This window comes from Dendrobates tinctorius, unplaced genomic scaffold, assembly GCF_039654945.1.
Source record: "Dendrobates tinctorius isolate UK_male_01 unplaced genomic scaffold, ASM3965494v1 ptg000036l, whole genome shotgun sequence".
In the NCBI taxonomy this organism is placed as follows: domain Eukaryota; kingdom Metazoa; phylum Chordata; class Amphibia; order Anura; family Dendrobatidae; genus Dendrobates; species Dendrobates tinctorius.
The window spans coordinates 15,429,726-15,455,553 of record NW_027361704.1 but is presented as its reverse complement, the minus strand read 5'-3'; the positions used below and the strand labels follow the sequence as shown (position 1 = coordinate 15,455,553).

The 25,828-nt window shown below is 43.5% G+C and overlaps 1 protein-coding gene across 4 annotated transcripts in view; it reads right to left on the bottom strand.

The window, feature by feature from the left end:
- PANK3 (pantothenate kinase 3) overlaps positions 1-25,828 on the bottom strand; it is a 104,663-nt gene that overhangs the window by 15,126 nt on the left and 63,709 nt on the right. For all 4 annotated transcript variants that reach the window (XM_073573736.1, XM_073573734.1, XM_073573735.1 and 1 more), the window contains 2 exons: positions 11,298-11,421; positions 10,363-10,488 (listed from right to left, as the gene is read on the bottom strand). In XM_073573736.1, the coding sequence (XP_073429837.1) occupies positions 10,363-10,488; positions 11,298-11,421 (250 nt within the window). The remainder of the gene's footprint in view (positions 1-10,362; positions 10,489-11,297; positions 11,422-25,828) is intronic.

Below are 25,828 nucleotides of genomic sequence, written 5' to 3'. Positions count from 1 at the left end.
TCGCTCGTCGTCACAGCAGGAAGCCCCAGCAGGAAGCTGATGACGAGAAACGGCCCAGGACGTTCTTGAGCGATCAGTGATAACCAGCGGGGGAGCGGTCGGAGGTAAGTATCACACATAGCGATATCGCTATAACGTCACAAAAACCAGTGACGTTATAGCGATATTTCTAGCGATATCGCTTAGTGTGACAGGCCCTTTAGAATCAGCAGGCACCTTACTGCAATCACCATACGATCGGTTAGGTTAGCACATTTTCCCCAGGATATATCCATACATTGAAGGTTGGGAATCCCTCCATTTCCATGAAATATGGATACGCGCAAGGTCATGAAGGGGTAAAGCACTCACAACCGTGTCGTCAATTCACTGATTGTCCTTCGTTGGATAACATTGGAAGATAATAACTGCTTATTGGGGATACTCTGCAAGACCTGCTGTTTTGACATCTAGCCATAACAATCTTCCATTGTCAAAGTTGCTAATATCCAGAAGGTTATCCATTTTTCTTTCTTTTAATATATAAAAGTACTAGAACAGACTGATCATTTGCTGCCATATACAGCTCTGGCAAAAATTAAGAGACCACTGCACAGTTTTACAAAATCAGCTTTTCTACATGTCTGACAGCCATTCCATTCCAGTATCAGTTGAATTCCAACCAGAGTACACCTCTTTCTACTTAATGTGCTTCTGATTAGGTGATCACCTGAACCAAATATTATTTAAAGGAAAGTATAAAAAAAACCCTGCTGTGGTGTTCAAAATCCTCTTTCAATAGGACAAGCTGGATAGCAAAACAATTCCTAGTATTATCCCAAAAGTAATAGGAATGAAAAAATAACTTTTAACCATGCCAAAGGAGTTGGAAAGAAAAGTCTTGAGTGAGGGAAAGAAGGGTTCAATTCTGGCTTTACTAGCAGAGGGATACAGTGAGCGTCATGTTGCCTCCATCCTTAGAAATTTTAAGACGGCAGTCCATTACAACAAGGTCAAGCAGCAAACATTGGGGACAACAAAGCTACAGACCGGCAGAGGGCGAAAACAACTCTCCACTGACCGGGATGACCGCCATCTTATTCGAATGTCACTCAGCAAGGCTGGTTTCACACTAGCGTTTTTTAGCGCTGCACCTTGTGCGCTATAGTGCGCTTACGCATTGCTCCCCTATATTTAACATGTGCAAGCATTGTTTAGCGCATGTGTTAATCAGTGTTTTGCGTGTGCAGTGTTTTTTCCAGGTGTGCGCCGTGTCGCGCCAGACGCTACATGTTGCATTTTTTGCTCCGCCCATCCGCCGAAAAAATGCGCATGCGCGCGTGAGCGCACGGAATGTGCAAAAAAATAACATTACAGTATATGGGTGCGCTGACGAGCGCTTGGCTCAGCGCACGACAGCGCTTATGAGCGCTTATCAGAACATGCTTTTTTGGAGTAAGCAATGTCTAGACACTGGTTGAAACACCCCCTTACACAAGCAACATTGTTTGGGATGAGTTTAGATAAAGAAGGTGTCTGCCTGCACTGTACCACAAGTCTACAGACAGCCTGGAGAGCAGACAGACAGCAAAACCACACAGAATTTTGGAGCTTCAGCAGCAAGAATGTGAGTATTCTTCATCTAAATGTATGCCTGTCTTGTCAAGTGTATTATGTACTAGTGTTTTAGTTTTTTATCATGCAGTATGTCTTCTTCTGGATCCAATTATTCCCCATCCCAGGAGGAAATGGCCCAAGCAGAGCATGAGGTGATTTTTTTTGGTGCCTTTGGGTAAGTATAGCTGCTGCCTATACAAATGTCTAATAATTTTTATTGTTTTTTTCAGACATCATCATTGGACCCGTCTAGTGACACCGAACAGCGGGAGCAGCAAAGCCAAGTCCCGGCGGTGACACGTAATAATGTAAGTCATCATTGTGAATGGTTTTTTTTGTTTGTTTGTTTTTTGGTTTCTTCTTTCCTGTTTTTTTTTTTTTTAAACTTTTTCATTCACATAACGATTCTAATGTTTGATTTTTTTCCAGGTTCCACAACGGGATGAAGACGTGTACCTGGATAATGAACACGTGATACAACTTGTCCAGGAGAGTGTCCCGCTGTGGGACAGCCGTGACCAGCTGCACAAAAGACAATGTGGTGACCCGGAGGCTATGGAATGAGGTGGCCGCAGTGTTGAAGGATGGATGGCTGGGACAGCGCCTCTGCAACCTACAAAAAGGTGTTTCGTAAGTATTTACCTGCTCTGTGATGCCGCAGTGACTATTGTCCTTGATGACACAGTTGTGTTTCCTGCTAGATATATTCTTGCATGAAACACAGTAGTGTTTTATCATGGTCTACAGTCACTGCATTGTGTATTGTATTGCTGAATTGTGCTGCATTGACTGTTTTTACTGATGGCACTGTTGTGTTTACTGCCAGATATATTCTAGCAGCAAACACAACAGTAATATCAGGATCAACAGTCACTGCTTTGGATATTGTATTGCTGAATTGTGCTGCATTGATTGTTTTTACTGATGGCACTGTTGTGTTTAATGCAAGATATATTCTAGCAGCAAACCCAACAGTAATATCAGGATCAACAGTCACTGCTTTGGGTATTGCATTGCTGAATTGTGCTGCATTGACTGATGGCACAGTTGTGTTCACTCATATAATATATCTTGCATCATACTCAAATTTTTTTGTTTATTTTTTTCCAACAGTGAACAAAGTCAGAACACGGTGGTGCTCGATGAAGGACCACTTCAACACTGATGTTCGTGCTGAGGGACCGGTTCGCAGTGGTTCAGCGGCAAGGACCAGAACCAAATACCGTTACCATCGTAATTTGGAGTTCCTAAGACTGGTCCTTGCCACCAGAGCATAAGTATTTTTTTTTAAAATTAATGCTTTTCTAGTGCACAGCTGATGCTTCTTGTAAATGCATGACAGTAATGTTTTTCTTTTCTTTCCACAGCACCTGGAGCAGCCCCCTGCAACCTGTCCCTGGAGCGGTCCTTCATCAGACGACCTCTGACCCGCCCAGCCATCCGACAGCCAGGAAGCACCTAGCAGGTCAGCCACACAGACAGCTGGTGACCAGGAAGCTGGTCAATCAGGTGTTCCCCTGTCCCAGGTCTCTGCCACTGGTTAGGCCTCTTTCACACTTCAGTTTTTTGCATCAGTTCAAATCCGCCAAAAAGTCAGACAAGCGGATCCGTTCTCAACTGATGTGAACTGATGGCATAGGATCCGTTTTCAGACGGATCGTGAAAATGAGAAAATTTAAAGGTATAACGCTGGCCGGGAAGAGGAGAGGGAGAGAGGGAGAGAGGGAGAGAGGGAGAGAGGGAGAGAGGGAGAGAGGGAGAGAGGGAGAGAGGGAGAGAGGGAGAGAGGGAGAGAGGGAGAGAGGGAGAGGGAGAGGGAGGGAGAGGGAGAGGGAGGGAGAGGGAGAGAGGGAGAGGGAGAGGGAGAGGGAGAGGGAGAGGGAGAGGGAGAGGGAGAGGGAGAGGGAGAGGGAGAGAGGGAGAGGGAGAGGGAGAGGGAGAGGGAGAGAGGGAGAGGGAGAATTTTTTTTTTGTCCGGCACCCAGAAAGAATTTCGGGTTAAATGAGTGTGTGGAGGATCCGCCAGAGAAAAAAACGTTACAAGCTCCGTTTTGAAATCTTTGAGGATGGTGACGGACAGCAATTTTGGCGGATCCTCAAAGAAAACGGATGCAACGGACAGCAATCCGTCACAATCCGCCATTAATGCAAGTCAATGGGGGAAAAAACGGATCCTCAAAAAAAATTTGAGGATCCGTTTTTTTCAAAACCTGGCGGATTGTGACTGATTGTAAAAAACGGAAGTGTGAAAGAGGCCTTATGCGTGCACTACCCGCCAACGGCAGAGGGCCTTGGACAGGCCTGTCTTGCCCCAGTTCATGCACTTGAGTGAGGCCTTTCATGACAGCCTCAAATCGCTGTCAAACAGAGTTGAAAGCGGTTTTTCCCTTACGGAAAGAGGTTTTAACCAAATGGAACACCGCTTCAACTCTGTGGAACAGCGACTTGGAGGCCGACCTCAATAGACCAGCGCACCATGTTTTTTAGTAAAATCGAACGGGGCATGGCGGAACATCTTAGTCCAGAGCAACAGCTGAGTGTGTTGCAGGCCTGCAACACTGCTTATTTGCAGGCTATGCAGCAGAATCGGTACATGCAGCAGTCTGTGGTGTCATTCCCACCTGTGCCACCACTGACTCGCTTCACAACAGTACAGACTTCTGCTGCATACCACTGCACGGCCACCTCTATGCAAAGCCTTGACAGCCACCATTACACCACCACAAGTCTGAGTGCTGCTGGTCACCTCACCGCCACCACCATGGCAAGCGCTGCTCCTGTCTGGAGCACCACCCACACGCCGGCTTGGAGCACTGCCACTGTGAACACTACTCCAACGTGGAACAGTCCTGCCGCCACCCCTCCAACATGTTGTAGCCCTGCCTCCACCGCTCCACAAACATGGACCAGTACTGCAGTCACCAGTCCTCCTGCAATGACGAGCATTGCCACCGCCACCACTGAGCAGCAGCCACAACAACAGCAGCCACAACAGCAGCAGCCGCAGCTGCATCCAACGGGGGACCCCCATTCCATTTTTGCTCCAGCTTCTATGCATGCACAAGACTCAAGGCGGGCATTGGGAACAAGGAGGTCCAGGCAGGCTACTTTAAGGAGGCAAAAAAAAGACAAAAAAATTTGACTGTACCTCCACCCTCACTCCTCCTTATTTGTCTACCTCGATTTCTATCATTTCTATCAGTGACCTCCCTTCCCCCACGACTTTTGTCGCCCCTTCTCCCAGAACACCAACATCGACTGTAAGTCTTTCCTCTTCAATGCACACCCCAAATGTGCGACGTAGGTCCCCAAAACGAGGGAAAAAATAAACATGTTTTTTATTATTTTGTTTACAATAAAAATGCAGTTATGGTTTACCATAATAAAGTTTTATTATTGTCTTTGTCGCCGGCCCCACACCCACACACTGCGTCGTACACACACTACGCCGTACACTTTGTTTATTTGTCCACTCATATCTCCACTAATGACACATGTTTCTGGTGTGTCTCTAGGAGATATGTGTTGTCAACCAAACAAATATATGACTTGTATTTTCACCACCAGTCTCTTTAGTAAGCTAAAATTGCACAGACTTAATAGAGGATGGTGTTGATTGCAAGGCATATCTATTGTCACCTTGGTTGGTATCATAAAATTGAGGATAGTATTTTAACATCCTCCTTTTTGTGAGACCAGCCCGGGGAATTCTAGATATACCTTGTAAATAATCACATCCTCTATTCAGTGTGTGTTGAATTAACAGAGGAAATGATGTCATATGTACAATACCCAGGCATAGTATCATAACTATATATTAAAACGGGTCTGATGAATACACATATGATGTTTAAACTGCAGCGTCGCTTCAGTCCTGCACATATTTCACGCAGACTGTAGCGATGCTGCAGTTTAAATCATATTTGTATTTACCTGGCAAAATGTGATAACATTCTGAAGTCAGCATGCATTATTTTGGCCGTCCTCACTTCATCATGACACTATGCCTTGGGGATTGGAGAAGTTGTATACACTTTATTATCTTTCCGCTCTCAGTTCAAACTCAAGCCACAGTGGTGATCCTACAAATAATATTTATTTATAGTCACATGGTCAGGTGTCCATAAAGAATGACGGTTGTGTGTGCAAACCAAAAACACAAATAGTAACTTCTGATCAAGTGACACAAATATTATTTGTATTATCCAATGTCGCTAAAAATTGAACAAAAACTTTACAGTTGATAAAGGGCCAACTAATTGGGTGTATGTATAGTCACCTAGTCAGGACTGCTAGTAAATTCATGATGCACAAAACACAGCATCATGAATTCACAGAAATACTTTGACAGTTGATCATTGTATTACAGTGTAAAAAGACATAGTGCACTCGGTACAGGTATAAACACAGGTTTATTTATTAATATATACACACAATAAAAATATTTTACACCATTTGCTCTTGCCATTCCACCCGTCCTGCATCTGAGATCAAGTAGGCCGCAAATTGGTCCCTCATTTGCCCAACTTCAACGGATGACCTGAGAGGGTGCTGAGTGAATTCAGGCAATGGGTTTGCAGCTGGTTCATCTAGTTCAAAGTTAGGGCGCTCTTTAGCCATCACAAAATTATGTAGAACCACACACGCCTTCACCACCTCATCCACTGTTTCCAGTTTAAGATTAATGGCTGTGCCCAGAATGCGCCATCTGGAGACAAGAATCCCAAAAGCACACTCTACAGTTTTTCTGGCCCTGGTCAGCCTGTAATTAAAGATTTTTTTGTGTGGTCCAAGTCACGGCTGGAGTAGGGTTTCAGGAGGTTTGCGCACATTTGAAAAGCCTCATCCCCAACCATTACAAAGGGCTGTGGTGGAGCTTCAGTGTGAGGAAGAGGCCGTGGCATGGGGAAATTAAATTGATTGCCATACAACCTCCGGCCCATGTCCGAGATCTTAAAAGCCTGGGAGTCATTTCCACGGCCAAATGCACCAATGTCCACTGCAACAAACATACATCCGGCATCCGCAATGGCCATGAGTACTGTAGAAAAGTACTTTTTGTAGTTATAGTAGTCTGATCCAGTTCTTTTGGGTTTGATTATCCAGATGTGTTTTCCATCAACAGCTCCCAAACAGTTGGGGAAATTGCAGACTGTCCAGAATTTGTCAGCAATTTCCATCCACTTTTCAGCGGTGGGCAGGGGCATAAATTCAGGACAAAGAACGTTCCACAAAACACGGCAGGTATCTGCAACAATTCCCAACAAGGTGGAAATTCCAATCCAGTACTGAAAGTGGAGTGCAGATAGGGTCTCTCCAGTTGCAAGGAATCTGCAAAACAGAGAAAGTAGTAAAATTAATCTTTCGGTATTATTGTTTTACAACAATAAAAAACAAAAAAAATTTTTTTTACATAGCATACACAGAATTCTGCCAGGTTTTGAAGAGTTCAAGTCACAACAAAGGAAAATATGCAGGCATTGTTTGATAAATATAACGTACCGTAATGTGACCAGGAGCCGTTCCTCAGGAGGAATGGCACGACGGAGCTGTGTGTCCTGTCTCCGGATGTATGGTTCAACACGAGAAAGCAAATCCCTGAAGCTTTGTTGGGACATCCGTGTGTAATCACTAAATTTCTCCGGGTTTGACTGGAGCTCGCTGTAGAGGGTGTGGTACGCTCCCCGGGTCTCCCGGAGTTCAACAATCAGATGTATCCACAAACTCCACCGCTGCCGTCTTTGCTGTCTCTCTCTCTCCCTTTGTTGATGGCAAGCAACTGCATAAGCCTGAGCCATCCTGATGTCCAGATGCAAGTTGAAGTGAAAACTCTTCCAGCGCAGATCCATGTTGTCCAGTGAAAAAGCAAGCAAATGTGAAGAATTCAGCTGTACACAGGGTCTATATAAAGAATTACCATTACACACACCCCCTGATGTCCCATTGGTGTCGTCTGTTGCAATAATTTTTCTAGAACTTTCCTACTTTTGAAACTGTTGCGCAAAGAAAAAGCAAACGCATGGAAAACGCTAGAAAACGCATATCAACGCTGCTTTTTTTGGCATAACGCGCACGATGAGGCGACAAAAAAAAAAGCAGCGTTTAAAAGCGTTTGTATGCGTTTTTATCATGTGTTTGATGTGCCCAAGACACGCAGCGCAAAAAAACGCTAGTGTGAAATTAGCCTAACCGCAGGATGACATCAAGTGACCTACAAAAGGAATGGCAAATGGCAGCAGGGGTGAAGTGCATGGCAAGAACAGTTCGTAACAGTCTCCTAGAGGCAGGGCTCAAGCCATGTAAAGATAGAAAAAATCCTTTTATCAATGAGAAGCAAAGGAGAGCCAGGCAGAAGTTTGCCAAAGACCATAAGGATTGGCAGACTGGAGTAAGGTAATCTTCTCTGAGGAGTCTAATTTTCAGCTTTGCCCAACACCTGATCATCTAATGGTTAGACGGAGACCTGGAGAGGCGTACAAGCCACAGTGTCTTGCACCCACTGTGCAATTGGTGATGATCTGAGGATGCTTCAGCAAGGCTGGAATTGGGTAGGTTTTTGCGAAAAACGTATGAATCAAGCTGCATACATGGTTATCCTGGAAAAACAGTTGATTCCTTCTGCTCAGGCAATGTTCCCCAACTCTGAGGACAGTTTTTTTTCCAGCAGGACAATGCCCCATGCCACACAGATAGGTCAATCAATGTGTGGATGAAGGACCACCACATGAAATCCCTGTTATGGCCAGCCCAATCTCCAGACCTGAACCCCATTGAAAACCTCTGGAATGTAATCAAGAAGAAGATAGTCACAATCCATCAAACAAAGAAGAACTGCTTAAATTTTTGTATCAGGAGTGGCATAAGGTCACCCAAAAGCAGTGTGAAAGACTGGTGGAAAGCATGCCAAGACACATGAAAGCTGTGATTACAAATCATGGCTATTCCACAAAATATTGATTTCGCAACTCTTCCTGAGTTAAAACATTAGTATTGTTGTTTCTAAATGATTATGAACTTGTTTTCTTAGCATTATTTGAGGTCTGCAAGCACTGCATTTTTCTGTTATTTTGACCATTTCTCATTTTCTGAAAAATAAATAAAAAATTTAGTGCTTGGAAATTCAAAGATATGTTGTAGTTTATAGAATAAAGAGCAATTTACATTTTACTCAAAAATATCTATAAAAGAGAAAAATCAGACAAACTGAAAATTTTGCAGTGGTCTCTTAATTTTCGCCAGAGCTGTATATATACGGTATCAGCCCTTGACAAATATCATGTAATGCTTCATTATGGTTATGATAGGTGTTAAAAAAAAGGCACTTTTCGGTTATAATTAAACAAAAAAAAAAAAACAAAAAAAAAAAAAAAAAACTTAGCCAAAAATTGTGAAAGGTTCTAACCTTTTTCTATAAAAACACATTCTGGGACATGTAAGGAATCAGCGAGCGAGACTACAGGAATATTTTTTTCAAATTGCATTACAAAACGCATATCAGATTACAAGAACATTGTACCCCATAAATTACACCAATCACAAGAGCAACAAAAGGAGAAAAGTTGAGATTATGTAACGGTAATGGGATTTCAAGGGCAGGAAACCTACAGACTAACAGGGAGGGTCCTTTCCAACGCACATCAGTTGCTTTTTTGTGTTGGAAAGGGAACCTTAGCCCTGGAGTTCTTCCAGGGAAAAGATCGATGTGGGACAATGAGAACTACTCACCAAAGCCCTTTCCTGATCGCTATGTGATGCGTTCTGGTACTGCTGCAGCTGAAGCAAATGGGTCCTGAATGTGCCACAGAAATTCCCTGGAGGAAGTTGGCCGACAAGCACGCTGGTGGGGACAGGAACGCCAGAAGTGAATGGATCAACTGCCAGGCATAGCTGGGGAGACGCCCAGTATAAACAGACTGCGCTACATGGTGTTGGTGTGGTGGCATTGTACCACAGCCTCTAGAGGAGACCATTTGGCGGAACCTGTCCCTCTATGTGGGTGCTGTCATGGGTGATGGGAAAAAAAAAATAGTTCCTAATTTGTCTTTATAAATGGACTACGAAGGTTTTTTGGTGTCTTAGTCTGTGTGCCCGCGATGAGTTATTGGCAAGTCTTTGACGTTGCATATTTTCACGTTGTCAAAAACACATTAGAAAAACAGTTCCATCAAATTGAATGAGTTTTATAGAAATCTCATGCCCTCTGTGTTTATTTTTTACTCAGCATAAACTGACCTGCGGCGCGTGCTTCAAATGTGCAACGTGTCAATTTTTTATGCAAGTACGCAGAGTTTTATGTGCAGATTTTTCCCATAAGTTTGAATTCGAAAATCCACAAGTAAAAAGCGCACATGCGTTTTTAGTGCGTTTCCGCATGTAATCCGTCTAGAACTAACAAAGTTTTGTGAAAGCCAAATATTAGTAATTATCAAAACAAAGCAGCTTTAAACACATTACATACCAACAAAAGACAAAAAAAAGCATCATCAAAAATATTACAAAAACGCATGTAAAAAATGCATTCAAAAACACAACGAAAAAAAAACACAAACAACTTAACTGACTTAATAGGTGGAGAAATGGTGCAGAAAATCTGCATTATCAAAAACTCACCAAAAGCTCATTGTGGGAATGTGGCCTTAACCTATGACTGCATAAGCATATTATTATACTCACTGATCACCAAATTTGCCTTAGTTGCATGCAATGCATATCAAAGATTAATATTCAACTGTTTTCTAAGGCGCTCCTTGTTTATTTAGGACATACCTCATGTTCCAGAAAGAGTGCTTTAAGTTGACCATTTGACCAGTAATCCAATGCATATGCCAACAATTTCATTGAGAGGGTATTGACCCGGAGAAAATTACCAACAAAAACAACTCTGTTTATTTTCTACAAGAAAAAAAAATATTAAAAAAATATAATAATTGTGTATAATAAAACCTAGAGCTCTTTTTCGCTTTAACGCATGCTCTTATTTCAGGAGCACACCACTCCACACTCTCCCGGCTTCCTACTAGCTGGGGAGGAGGACGTGGCCCTGATAAGGCTATGGTTTCAATTTAACATGATGAATTGTCCTACAGCCTTCATAGCCCTGTACAATGCTGCTTGACCCATATGCCACAAGGCAGCACTATAAAGAAGCCGAAGGACGTAAGGAAGACGTCGTAGTAATATAGAGAATATAGAACAAGACATACCAATTGGTTCAGAAAGAGAGAAAAATTACCGTACACAACTGTAGGTGTCCAGTTGTCACAGTAAACTATGCTGCAGTCATTGCTCATAGCTTGAGCTAAAGAAGAATAGGCAAGACTTGAGAATATTAGTGACAGGGAACCACGAGCTAATTCGACCCTATTTATTTTCTCCAGGTTTATCTGTTATAGCTAGCTTGAAGACATCTGGCCACAGTTGTGACCCATGACTGAAGTATAGCTGTAATGTCTACTGCAGGTCTGAGATCTGAAAACAAGCTTTTGGCTAATCAGAACCTCAGAACGGCTTGTACTTAGAAGTCACAAGGTACCTTATCTCAATATGGCAAGGACAGAATTGTGAACACTTAAAAGAAGCTTCCTCACCAGCAAAAAAAAAAAAATATTACCAGGTAACAGGATCACAGTGGCTCTCCAGGTATGGTGACATTACAACTACCGCCTTGTCCAGACAGCATGGGTTTCTATGTTAAATCTTACCTCATTGACAGCACACATCCGGGCGATGGAGCCAATATTATTAGTTATGGTCACCAATGTAGCACGAGCCAGATCTTCTTTACTAACCGATTCTCGTTTATCTTTGTAAATCATGTTTCCAAAACTTGAAAAAAAAAAAAAAAATACTAAAATGAATAACTGAATAAATTAGATTGGTGAACATAGAGTTACAGTGTCATGTAAAGGTTTGGGCTAACCCGGTCAAAGTTACTGTCAATGATACATTTCCCTCGCATTTTAGGCAAATTTATAATAATATTTTATATATACACATACATATATATCTCTGGTGTCGTGCATGAGGGGAGATATGTGTCACAGAGATTGCTTTACTGTGTGATGTGAAAGCCGTAAGTATTTTCTCTAGCATGATATGTGCCGAGAGCAATCCAGTTGCTATATGGGCATGGCTTTCATGGTGGGTAGGTCAGAGATGGGAGGGATGCCTACCCACCATATCTTCATCTCCAGGGTGTGGCTGGAGGGGAGTTAGGGTGCGTTTCTACGGTCCGGAATACATCCGGAATAGCTGTGGAGTGGACGCTGCATGCAGCTGCAGCGTTTAATCCACAGCGTCCAGAAGTTACAGCATAGTGGAGGGGATTTTATGAAATCCCGTCTCCACTATGCATCCGAATACGCGGGTGACACACCCACAAAACCGGACATGCGGTGCGTCTTTTTATACCGCAGCATGTCTGTTTACCTTGCGGAGATGCTCAGTCTCCGAAAGGTAAATAACCTACTTTATGGATACGCTGTGGTGATTCCGGATGTGTTCAATGAGTACATCCGGAACCACCGTGCGTACAGAAGGGGGCAGCGCTTTGTATGGAGCGGGGTTTCCCGCACGCAATGTGCTACATGGAGACATACACTCAAATGCCCAGTCAGTTTTTTTTCTCTGTGTGTGGAGGAAAGCAAGCATCTGGATTGCTAGCTTCTGTGAGAGCTGCCTTATGTGTTGTCCCAGAGGACCTAGATTGGCAGGTGTATGAACGGTTTATTTTCATTTGAGCCTGAAAGACTGTTTTTCTAATAACATTTTGTTTTTGTTTTTATTTTGGTTTATGAGGCAATAAACCACAGAGACTTTAACCAACCGTATACCTGAGTCTACCTTGAAGAGCAGCTAAGACTGTCAACCCCTCACACAAGGCGTTTCGGATGCGGGTAACGTTCCAGGAACACGTGTACCAGCGGTGAATGAACAGTATGTCCTGGGTGAAGGCAGCTAAAGGGATGGAACAGCGTTCGGACAAAATGAAGGCGCTATTCACGCACCTGATCCTGAGCCAGCAGCAACAGCACCAGGTACAGCAGGAGACAAATAAGCTCCTAATACAGCAGCTGCAACAACGGCAAAGACAGATGGAACTCATGGCGGGAGATGTCCACAGCAGAGAAAGAGCCCCTCCCCCGCATCAAGGTGATGACTCGTGCATCCGGAATGCGGTATGACGAGCCATGCAAAAGATGAACCCAGAGGATGATATAGAGGCGTTTTTGACTGTTTTGTAACAGGTTGCAGAGCAGGAGAGTCTGCCCCAGGAGTAGTGGGTGGAGGTGTTAGCCCCCCATCTGACAGGTGAACCCCAGAAAGTCCCCGGCTTTTAGCGGAAGGGGGGGGGAATATGTAACATGGTCACTTGTGTCGTACATGAGGGGAGATACGTGTCACAAAGATTGCTGTCCTGTGTCATGTGAAAGCCATAAAGTATTTTCTCTAGCATGATATGTGCTGAGAGCAATCCAGTTGCTATATGGGCATGGCTTTCATGGTGGGTAGGTCAGAGATGGGCGGGACGTCTACTCACCATATCTCCACCTCCAGGGTGTGGCTGAAGGGGAGTTAAATGCCCAGTTAGTTTTTTTTCCCTCTGTCTATTTGTGCGAAGGAAAGCAAGCCTTTGGATTGCTAGCTCCTGCGAGAGCTGCTGTGTGTGTTATCCCAGAGGATCTGGGCAGAACGGTGTATGAACAGTTTATTTTAATTTGAGCCGGACAGACTGTTTTTCTGTTACCATTTTGTCTTTTTTTGGTTTATGAGGCAATAAACCACAGAGAGCAGCTAAGCCTGTCAACCCCTCACAATATTTATATTTTATATATAAAAAAAACTTCCTTCTCACCCCCCCACCGGAGGTGGTCTTTGTTGTCCTTTCTCATTCTCGAGTCCTCTAACAGAGGCCTGGGAGTTTGAGGGCTCTGCACAGGATCTTAGTTGTTCCAAGCATTGCATTTTTCTGAACAGAGAGCTCAGTTGTTGCTCCTGGGATCTGTAGCCATTCTTCCAACTTAGGGATCATTGTTCCAAGTGCTCCTATCACCACTGGAATCAATTTTGCTTTCACTTACCATATCTTCTCCAGTTCTCCTTTGAGGCCCTGGTATTTCTCCAGCTTCTCATATTCCTTCTTTGTGATGTTGCTGTCACTTGGCATTGCCACGTGTATTATCATTGTTATCTTCTGATCCTTGTCTACTATGACAATGTCTGGTCATTAGCCAACACCTTCTTATCCTTCTGGATCTTGAAGTCCCACAGGATTTTGACCCCTTCATTCTCCACCACTTTCTCTGGGGTCTCTCACCTGGACTTAGGATGTTCCTGTATACAATTCCCACTACTTGGTTGTAGCGTTCGGTATACGCTGTTCCTGCTTGCATTTTGCATCCTGCCACTATGTGTTGGACTGTTTCTGAGGTTTCTTTGCATAGCCTGCACCTTAGGTCTTGTGTGGTAGATTCCTGCTTCTATGGATCTAGCACTTAGTGCTTGCTCTTGTGCCGCTATGATTAGTGCCGTGTCTCGGAGTACAGCTTTCTCCAGCCATTGGTAGGATTTCTCCATGTCAGCCACCTCCATTATCTGTCAATGGTACATCCCATGCAGCGGCTTGTCTTGCCATGGCGCTTCATGTTCCTGTGTTGTTATTGCTGCTGCCTTAGGCTTTCTCCCAGCTTCTCATCTATTGGTGTCATTTTTCTAATGTATTCTTGGATACTCCTTGTTTCATCCATGATGGTGGCTTGGATGCTTATCAAGCCTCGACCACCTTCTTTTCTGTTGGTATACAATCTTTGGGTGCTAGACTTAGGGTGGAGACCTCCATGCATTGTGAGGAGATTTTGTGTCTCCACATCTGCAGCTTTCATCTCTTCTTTTGGCCAGCACACTGTGCTAGCAGGGTATCTGATAACTGGCAGGGCATATGTACTGATGGCACAAATTTTATTCTTTCCATTGAGCTGGCTCTTCAGGACCTGTCTTACCCTTTGATGGAATTTGGATGTTGCTGCTTTGCTTGCCTTCTCATCATGGTTACAGTTTTCCTGTGGAATGCTGAGGTACTTGTAGCATGTCTGTACATCTTCCATGTGTCCTGCTGGTAATTCCACTCCATCAGTCTTGACTGCCTTGCCTGTCTTTAGTACCAACCGACCACACTTCTCCAGCCCGAAAGACATCCCGATGTCTTCGCTGTAGATTCTTGTCAGGTGGATTAGTGAATTGATGTCTCGTTTGTTTTTCGCATACAGCTTGATGTCATCCAGGTAGAGGACGTGGCCGATTGTGCTTCCACTCTTGAACTTGTATCCATAGTCAATCCCTGTAATTATCTGACTGAGGGGGTTCAAGCCTATGCAGAACAGCAATGGGGACAGTATATCACCTTGGTATATGCCACATTTGATGGCCACTTGTACTAGTTGTCTTGAGTTCATCTCCAATATTGTTCTCCATTGCCCCATAAACACACAGTTTTTTTCCACATCTTTTACATTTTAAAAACTACATACAGCAAAATGGACTGATGCAAAAGTCTGGGTACCCTGCATGGTTAGTACCTAGAAGCACCCCCTTTTGAATATATCACAGCTTGTAAACACTTTTTGTAGCCAGCCAATAGTCTTTCAATTCTTGTTTGAGGGCTTTTCAACCAATTTTCCTTCGAAAATTTTTTCAGTCATGTGAGATTACTGGGTCGACTTGCATGCACTGCTATTTTGAGGTTTAGACACAGATTCTCAATTATGTTCAGACCAGGGGGCTGTGAGGACCATTATAAAACCTTCAGTTGGTGACTTTTGAGGTAGTCTATTGTGGATATTGATGTGTGTTTAGGATCATTATCCATTTGTAGAAGCCATCCTCTTTTCAACTTCAACTTTTTTACAGATGGTGTTTTGATTGCATCACTAATTTTTTGAAACTGCATTGAATCCACTTCCCTCTACCCGTGAAATGTTCCCAGTGCCATTGGCTGCAACACATCCCCAAAGCAAAATTGATCTACTCCCACTCTTAATGGTTTGGGAGATGTTCTTTTGCTGAAATTCTGTGTAGTTTTTTCTCCACATATACCTTTGATCATTTTGGCCAAAGAGTTCTATTTTAACCTCATCGGTCCACAAAGTGCATCAGGCATGTTTAGATGTTCTTTTATATACTTTTGATGCTGAATTGTATGGTGAGGACACCGGAGAAGTTTTCTTCTCATGACTCTTCAAAGAAGTCCATATTTGTGCAGGTGTCTCTGAACAGTAGAACAATGTACCACAACTCCAGAGTCTGCTTTCTAAAGGTCTTTTGCTGTCGAGCGGGAATTCTGATTTGCCTTTCTAGCGATCCTAAGAGCAGCTCTCACTGAAATTTTGCTTGGTCTTCGAAACCTTATCTTGACCTACACTGTTCCTGTTAACTGCCATTTCTTAATTACATTTCAAACAGAGGAAAGGGCAACTTGAAAGCGCTTAGCTATCTTCTTATGGCCTTCTCCTGATTATTGGGCCTCCACCATTTTCATTTTCAGAGTGATAGGCAGTTGCTTAGAAGAACACATACCTGATTGTTTTTGACACAAGGTTAGAGGAAGTTGAGTTTTTATAAAGTTGGAAAATTTGCATCACCTGGCCTTTCCCAACGTTGATAGTGAACAAGCCATAACCCTAACAGGCTAATGAAGGTCTGAAACCATGGTCAAAGTTATCTGAGCACACAAGTCTCAAGGAGTGCCCAAACTTTTGCATTGGCCCATTTTTCTTTTAGTAATTCTTAAAATGTAAACAATGAAAATATATATTTTGTTGTAATCTTTAACTTCAGGCCTTTTAGAGATCATTTAATCTTCAACTTGCTTAACTGTTCACAAAAACAGTAACTTTGATCAGGGGTGCACAAACTTTTGCATTCCACTATATAAAATACCAAATTCATTCATGTTAAATTTAAATGTATGTTAATACAACAATAAGACTTTGGTAAATGTCCCCCCTATGACGATACAGCATTTTATCTTAACTAACCGGACGTTTATTTTCAGCAAACCAGGCAGAATAGACTTATCTATATGTTGACTTATAATTTATGTGTTTCTTTCTGGTTGGTCAAGAAAACAGACTTTTGCCCATGTAAGACTGTAATATTGACTTGTAAGTTGACAATTTGTAATAACATATTATGCTCTTGTCATGGATGACTAGTGATACAGGGTCAGAGAACAAGTGATACAGGGTCAAAGAACAATGATGTTTGCTGATATGTTGTTTACACATTGTCCAGACCAGCCGGTTTGTTGACTTTTAAAATAGATGAAAAACTATGTAAATAGATTACATAATCAAATAATGATAGTTCATCTCGTCACCATTCTTCCCCTTCATCTGTGAATGCTAGATTGAAGGACACTTGTTGACTATACAAAGAGGTTATATGCCTCTGTATAATGAGTCAGATATTTTACATACACCCTGTGTTGTCCGAGTAGTCTTATGCCCACAGTGAAAGGAGAGCGGGTGTTCGGTGGGATAATCACGGATCCATGCGGTTTTGGCTAGTGTACCAGGGCGCCCACTGACCTCCGTGTCTCCACAGCCCGCCGCTAGTGTGTATTCAGGAAAACGGTGGAGTAAAATGCAACGGGTTTGTAAAGAAGCATAGGACCTTTAATAAATAAGCTGCATGTTGGCATTTCTGTGTATCAGAAAAACAAATCTACGTATCCAAGGTACAAGGCTCTACTCTGCATGGTGTTTGCTCTATAATTTAGGTCAGATTCTGGCAAATTATAGTAAATCTATACAGTAACCTACTACTAAATTATGTCAACTTTAAAAAAAAATAAGAGGATAAGAGGTGCGAATCCTGTAAAAGCAATAAAAAGATGCAAATATTTGTGTAAGAAATGCATGCCAAAATATTATAGTCTGCCATAAAACTAGTGCAAGTCATCTGTCACCCTGTGTGTAAAATCAAATACAGCTCATCTCACAACAGCAACAGAACAAAAAAAATATATAATACAAGCTCTAATACAACAGAAAAGTTGCAGTGCACAACAAATTTCAGGGAAGTTCTTGTCCACTGAGAAAATTTTATTGTATCTTATAGATTTTGATATGCTGAATACACATATGTGCTCCAAAAGTCTGTATCACGTAAGGTTTTTTGGAAACAACAGTTTATAGTCTACATTATGATGTCCGAGACACTACATACTGTACATGTGAATCAATGTCAGTAGCAAAAGCAATTGTTCAAAACGGTTTTGCAGACAACTTTCATTTAGAATCCGTGTCAGATGCTTCTGAATAAGATTCTAGCAATAGTCAGCCAGCATTGACGTACTCCACTTTCCCTGGTACATTTTCTCCATCAACGCAATGTCTTGGTGAAATCTTTCACCGTGTTCATCACTAACGGCACCAAGAATGGCTGGAAAAAAGTCCAAGAATGTAGAATGTGAGAATGTAGAAAAAGCATTTTTAGTGACATATTGCATTTCATCAAATGATATGCTGTGAGCATTTTGTCCACAAGTTGTTCAAAGTTCAGTGCCCTGATGTTGCCAAGGAAGTTGAAAGTCGCATCTTTAAAGGCTCTCCATGCCACTTGTTCAGCACCTTGCAAAAGACCATCAAAGCTACTGTCATTCATTATATCTCTGATCTGTGGGCCAATAAAAATACCTTCTTTAATCTTTGCATTACTTATTCTTGGAAATTTCTGTAGCAAGTAAGAAAAGGCTTCCGATTCTTTGTTCATTGCTTTGACAAATTTCTTCATAAGCCCAAGTTTAATATGCAGAGGAGGGAGAAATATCTTTACTGGATCAACAAAAGGTTTATGTTTAACATTTTTCTGTCCAGCAACCAGGTTTTCGCGGAGTGGCCAGTCCTTTCTGAAATAGTGCATTTCTCATGCACGACTGTCCCACTCACAAATAAAACAAAGAAGTGCAACAAATTTCAGATCACCACATATGTTCCAGTTGTAATTTCTATTAACGTGGGTCAACAGTAACTCCATATTCTCATGTTTCTTTCATGTGTACGGCATGTCCAATAGGTATAGAAGGATAGATATTCCCGTTGTGTAGTAAAACAGCCTTCAGACTTAAAAATGACGAATCAATGAACAGTCGCCATTCCTTCGGGTCATGTTCGCATCCAAGAGCACCAAACAACCCCAAGACGTCGTTGCAAAAGGTTAAACTGTCGACATGGTTGAAAAATTGATTAAGGTCTTCTTGATGACTGCGAAAAACAAACTCTTGTTTCAGGTAATAAGAGATTCCGGTCTCGTAACCTTTATCCCAATAATTCTGCCTGCCTCTGACAATTTCAAGTCTCTGACCAAGTCACTCAGATCAGCTTGACTGAATATATGTGGATTAGATGTATAAGGCTCAAAGTCTGGGTCTGCAGTTTCATTTTCCACTGACATTGTTAGTTCATCTTCGTCGTCCTCCATTGTCCATACTTTGGGCGGCTTTGGAACATGAAGACTTTCACTGTGTGGCACTGGTCTTATGGCTGAAAGATTAGGATATTCTACTGATTTCTTGTTCTGTGCTGAACATCCTCGGCAAAGCTGCGGAGGGCTGCGTAGTTCCTCCGTTAAACCCCACCCACTGCCGCACCTCTTCCTTCAGCTCCGCCTACGTCGGCATGCATCCTGTGTATCCCATCTTTAACATTGGGTACGCAGGCCATGCGATTGTATGCGGATGCCTGCGCATGCGTCGTTTTGATGCTGCGCCGACCTCAACAAAGTGCAACATGTCTGAAAATAAGAAAATAATACCAAAAAGTCAAAAAACAGCGTTGGAATACTCCTCTCTTGAATCTTTATTTTATTCGGTTATAAAGCGACATTAATTCCTTGAACCCAGGACGCCAGCGCTGCAAAGTTGCAGTGATAACTACTGAGCCACCATGCTGCCCTGTCTCTTCCACCTTTATCACCATGTAAAACGCCCTGCCAGAAAATGGCTGTAATAGAGCAAAGGAAGGAGGAGAGAGGGAAAGGTAAGAGTTAAGGGGGAATTTCAGCCATTACCCGTGCTGGTGTCCATTAGCAAGCGCGTACCCATATGCGCGTTCGCGATAGCTTCCTTGAGGGGTACGCGCTTGCGAATGGACGCAATTATGGACACTTATAGCTATATATAAGGTCATGGAATGTGGAAGAGGGATTTAGTCCCACAGTATTTCCCCCATTTGTTTGGGTCATTATTGTTATTGCCTTTTTAGACGTATTTATATAAATGTGGACATATGTGTGGGGTCTCTAGGGTACTGTATTGGCCTTATCCCGGTTTCTGGTGCTCACCATGCAGCACGTTTTATCCTAATCTTGGTGCACTCTGACCTGTGTCAAATCGCTTTGTCTTTGTTTGTATTATTATGTGATTGATCTTAAAACTTTGTATATCATTAAAAGCAAGATTTATACCGATTTCTTGTTATCTTTATGGGTTTTTGGCTCCACTTTTTCTTGTGCAACCATGTCTGTGGGAGTACTTTGCCAAAAACCGCTATGTGTACAAATTCAATTATCCCTAACTGAAGTATTCAGGAGTGGTTGTTCATTTTGAACAGTATTTTTTTCAAGGTAAACTCTTTGAGATTCAGAACCTACTAGGTTTTCCTCAGATGCATTTGCAGTGCACATTGGCAGGTGCAGGGCAGTTGATATAGAGCAGTGATCCCCAACTTCAGTCCTCAAGAGCCACCAACAGGTCATGTTTTCAGGATTTCCCATAGGGTATGTTTCCACTTTCAGTATTGCCGGCGCTTTGGACGCTGTGGAAACCCCGCTCCGCCCAAAGAGCAGCCCCCTTTCTATGCGCGGTGATACCGCATGTGTTCATGGAAAACATGCGGTATCACCGCATCCTAGCCATAGACTGGGTTATTTATCTTGCGTAGACAGAGCGTCTACGCAAGATAAATAGACATGCTGCAGTCTAAAAAGACGCGCCGAATGTCCGTAGTTTCGGGTGTGTCACCCGCGTTCTTGCATGACCAAAGCTCTTTAATTTGTATACATTAGGCCAAGTGTGGATTAAACATGTGCAGCCTCACTTAATGCAAGTGTATGGAGCAAGGCCGGAAACAGTTTAGTCAAAATATGGCCAGGAGTATGCATATATGACATACTTGCCCACCATTCCTGACAACGAAGAATGCTCACTGCACTCATACTTGTAACGTCACACAGAGTGACTGCAAGCTTGAAGTTTTAAATCAGACAACCACTTTAATTGCTTGCTGACTGATGTTCCTCCTGCTGCTCTCCTTACTCTAATTTCAATAGAGAGAAAAACACCTAATAAGAATGAAAGACAGGGTCTCGTACTTAAAAAAAAAAAAAAATGTAAGAAAAAGGGCCCTATAATAGTCTAGTTACTTACCGGTTAACGGTATTTTTCGGAGTCCATGACAGCACTACCTGAGAGAGGGGATCCGCCCTTCAGGAACAGGAAACCTACAGATACAAAAGGGGGGCACCTCTCACACGCGTCAGTTGGATTACAGAGCACAAGAGGACCTCCAATGTTAATGGCATGATTTATGTACAATACTATTACTACCAACTATTTACCACATGTGAACCAAATAGAAGGAAGAAGTGCACACCCAGAACTAAAGAAAGGGAGGGAATCTAAGGGTGCTGTCATGGACTCAGAAAAATACCGTAAACCGGAAAGTAACTAGACTTTATTCGATCGTCCATGACAGCACCACCTGAGAGAATTACAGAGAGTAATAACTACTTAGGGAGGGACTACAGCCTGCAGCACTCTTACACCAAAGGAGAGGTCTGAGGAAGCACCCAGGTCTAACCTATAATGGTTATAAAACGTGCCCGGAAAGGACCAAGTAGCAGCATATCTGGTCAATGGGGACTTCTGATCTTTCGGCCCACGAAGTCGCCATGGCTCTAGTGGAAAGTGCCCTCAGTTTTCCAGGTGCTAATCTGCCTCTCGATGTGTACACTAGTAAAATAACCTCTCTAATCCACCTAGCTATTGTTATTTTTGAAGCCCTAAGGACTCTCCTGGTGCCTTGAAAGTAGACAAACAAGACATTATCTTTTTTCCAGGAGTCCGTAACCACTAGGTATTCCAGGAGACATCTCCTAACATCTAGGGTGTGTAGCTTCTCTTTTTGATTAACCGGGTTAGGTAGGAAGGATGGAAGGACTATTTCTTGTGTCCTATGAAAACTGGAAGATACCTTAGGTAAGTATGCTGGATCAGCCACAAGTATTACACTGTCATCCTGGAATTGCATGTATGGAGGGAGCCTAGATAACGCCTGGATATCGCTTACTCGACGAGCTGACGTCAGTGCCACTAGGGAGGCTACCTTAAGGGAAAGGTTTTTAATCGAGGCTGAAGAAATGGGCTCAAAGGGCGCAACTGTCATGGTTGAGAGCACTAAGTTCAAATCCCATGGCATGAACCTATTTTTGACTACTGGTCTGGACCTACTTGCTGCTTTGATAAATCTATTGATCCAGTAATTACTGGCGATGCTGCAGCTAAAAAGGGCCCCTAAGGCTGACATTTGCACTTTAAGGGTACTGGTGGAAAGCCCCATGTCTAGACCTTTTTGCAGGAATTCTAGGATCTGGGCACTGATTCCCCAGCTACAACTCCTGAATTCTGTAGGAACCTTTTCCAGGTTCTAACGTAAATTTAAGGTATTTCTTTCCTGCTTTTGAGCAGGGTATTTATTAGGGCTGGTGAAAACCCTTTGTCTTTTAGCAGTGCCCGTTCAAAGCCCACGCCGTCAGATGTAGGCCAGCCACCTGCGGATGGTAAACTGGACCATGGGATAGGAGATCCAGGACGTCTGGTAGGACCCAAGGGTCGGACATCAACATAGTCCTGAGGCATGAGAACCATGCCCTCCTGGGCCAGAACGGAGCGATCACTATAACCCTCGCCCTGTCTTTCCTGATTTTCCTCACCACTAGGGGTAGGCGAGACAGGGGAGTGAAGGCATATGCTAGCCTGAAGTCCCATTTTATTAGAAGAGCGTCTACGGCCAGCGTATCTTCCCTGGGATTTAGTGAGCAGAATTGTCTCACTTTTCTGTTCTCCCTGGTCGCGAAGAGATCCACGTCCGGTTGACCCCATCTCTGTACAATCAAGTTGAAGATGGAGGTTTTTAGGGACCATTCGCCTTGTCTCAGAAGATTGCGGCTTAAGAAATCTGTGGTGGTGCTTTCTTTTCCTCTTACATGCAAGGCCGTTAAAGAGAGAAAATGCCACTCTGCCAACTGGAACAGGCTTTCTGCTACCATCATAAGGGGTCTGGAACGAGTTCCGCCTTGGTGGTTGATATAAGCCATTGCGACCTGATTGTCGGAAAACACTCGCACATGATGACTCTGCAGATACACAAGGAGTGTCATGCCGCGCTCACCTGGGGGCGGGACCTCGGTCCCGACGTCATCTCTTCCGGAGGTGCGGTCACTCCGGGGGTCCCGCCGGGTGTGCACGCGCACCTCTCGTACCTAGGTCCCTGCCTCCTCCATGTTATGTCTGCGCTTGCACGCTTTTCTCAGTTCGATCTCCAGGTCAGTCCTCTCTATGGAACTGGAGGACTTGACCCAGGAAGCTCTCATGATCATGTGCTATATCAGGCTACCTCTTCCTAGGGGAGGTGCCTGATTATTGTTGTGCTTCCTGGCTTGGTCTGCCGTGTCCCTGCCTGGCTGTGCGCTGTATTCAGGTCCCCTGCCTTGCACTCTGTTGTGCCTCTTGACACACGCTCTGAACCTGCACTCTGCCTTGTACTCAGTTGTGCCTCCTGGCACATGCTCTGATTCCGTGCTCTGTCTTATACTCAGTTGTGCCTCCTGGCACACAATCGGACCCTGTGCTTTGTCTCATACTCAGTTGTGCCTCCTGGCACATGCTCTGATCCTGTACTCAGTCTCTTACTCTGTTGTGCCTCCTGGCACACGTACGAATCCTGCGCTCTGTCTTATGCTCAGTTGTGCCCTCTGGCACACACCCTGTGTTGTGAGTTCATTCTCCCCTTCACCTTTGATGTCTGATGAACTCCCTCTGCTGGTGAAGAGAGGTAGTGAAATTGATTGGGATGGGAAGAACCTGTCATCTGAACAGGTGGAGTGTGATTGGACATCTGGAATTTGAGTGGATATAAGGCAGCCGACGCCCTGCAGGGCTGCTGGTGATCCTTTCTGCTCTGAGCTCTTGCTTCCAGTTTAGTTCCTGTCTACTAAAAGCTAAGTTTTTTGCCCTGCTATTATTCCATGAGATTTTGTCTGGTTTCCTTAGTGTTTGTATTCAGCCAGTCCTGGTTGGGACTGGCTGAATTCCATTTTTGTCTCTGATCAGTTGATCTCTTTTGCTCTCTTTTCAGAATATACCTGAGTGCTGATATAGTGATTTTGAAGTCTAGCAACTTCAGGGCCTTTTTCCCTATCAGACGGTTGGGACATTTTTGGTAGGGTTTTTTGCGGATTGCAGCCAGCATCTTTTCTGTCCTGTCCTATCTAGTTAGTTGGGCCCCATCGTTTGCTCAGCCTGTCTTTCTGTCTGTGTTTGTGTTTTCATCTGTTTTCACCGACAATACATGTTGGGGGCTGTCTATTGCTTTGGGGTCTGCTCTGGGGCAGTTTAGATTTCCCCTTTCCTTCTTTAGGCTTATGTAGTTCTCCGGCTGTGACGAGGGGTCTAGGGCACCGTAGGAACCCCCCCACGGCTACTGTTAGTTGTGGTGTATAGGATCAGGGGTCTGCAATCCGATAGCTACCAACCTCTCCGGTTTTCAGGACTTAGCTTGTATTTTTTGTTTTCTCCTCCTCCGGTGACTCATTCATAACAGAATCACCAGCCATACTGCAGATTCTAGGGTACTCAATAGCAGGAAAGAATTGTAAAAAAAAAAAAAAAAGTGTCAGAATTTTTTTTTTGTGTATATTTTTTCCTCTATTTCTCTGAGGCCGTAGGTGGAATTTTTTTTCAATGGAGATTAAGCAATTGTCTGATCGTGTGGAGCAGCTTACTGCTGAAGTGCGGGGAATTTCCGCCTATCTTGCTCATTCACATGCTGCTGAGCCCTACTCCTGATGTGTTTTTTGGGGATAGGTCTAAATTTCTGAATTTTAAGAATAATTGTAAATTATTTTTTGCCTTGAAGCCTAACTCATTGGGGAGCTCCGCGCAGCAGGTTAAAATTGTCATCTCTTTGCTGCGTGGCGATCCCCAGGATTGGGCGTTTTCTTTGAAACCTGATGATCCTATTCTAACTAATGTGGACGCATTTTTTCAGGCCTTGGGGTTGTTGTATGATGAACCTAATGCTATTGATCAGGCTGAAAAGGCCCTGTTGGCATTGAGCCAGGGTCAGGATTCTGCAGAGTTGTACTGTCAAAAATTCCAAAAGTGGGCGGTCCTTACTACCTGGAATGATGGTGCCTTGGCAGCTCTCTTTCGGAAGGGTTTGTCAGAAACCGTAAAAGATACTATGGTGGGATTTCCTGTTCCCTCTGGTCTTGACGATTCTATGTCATTAGCCATTCAGGTTGATCGGCGTTTGCGTGAACGCAAAACTGCACGAGAGGTGTTGCCACCTGTTGAACAAATGTCTGAACCTATGCAATGTGATAGTTTTGTCTAGGGCGCAACGTCAGGAGTTCAGAAGGCGTAATAAGCTGTGTTTTTTCTGTGAGATGCCTCTCATATTATTTCTGTCTGCCCTAAACGAGAGAAATGTTTTGCACACACATTTGCTGTGGGTGGTGTTCAACCTAAGTTTCTTCTGGCAATTACTGATCTGCTCCCTGTCCACATTTTCCGCTAAGGCTTTTGTGGACTTGGGAGCAGCTCTGAACCTGATTTTGCTAAACGTTGTGGGTTTCCTATGACACCTCTGCGGACGCCTATCCCTTTTAGGGGTATTGATGCTGCTCCTTTGGCGAAGAATAAACATCAGTTTTGGACCCAGGTGGTAATGCAGGTCACCCCAGACCATCAAGAAAATTGCAGATTTTTGGTGTTGCATAATTTGCATGATGCCATCGTTCTGGGGTTTCCCTGGTTGCAAATCCATAATCCAGTTTTGGATTGGAAATCTGTGTCTGTGGTGAGCTGGGGTTGTCGGTGTGCCCTTAGTGATGCTCCTATTTTCTCCACCTCTCCCCAGTCGCATGATGTTCCTGACTATTTGGCTGATTTTTA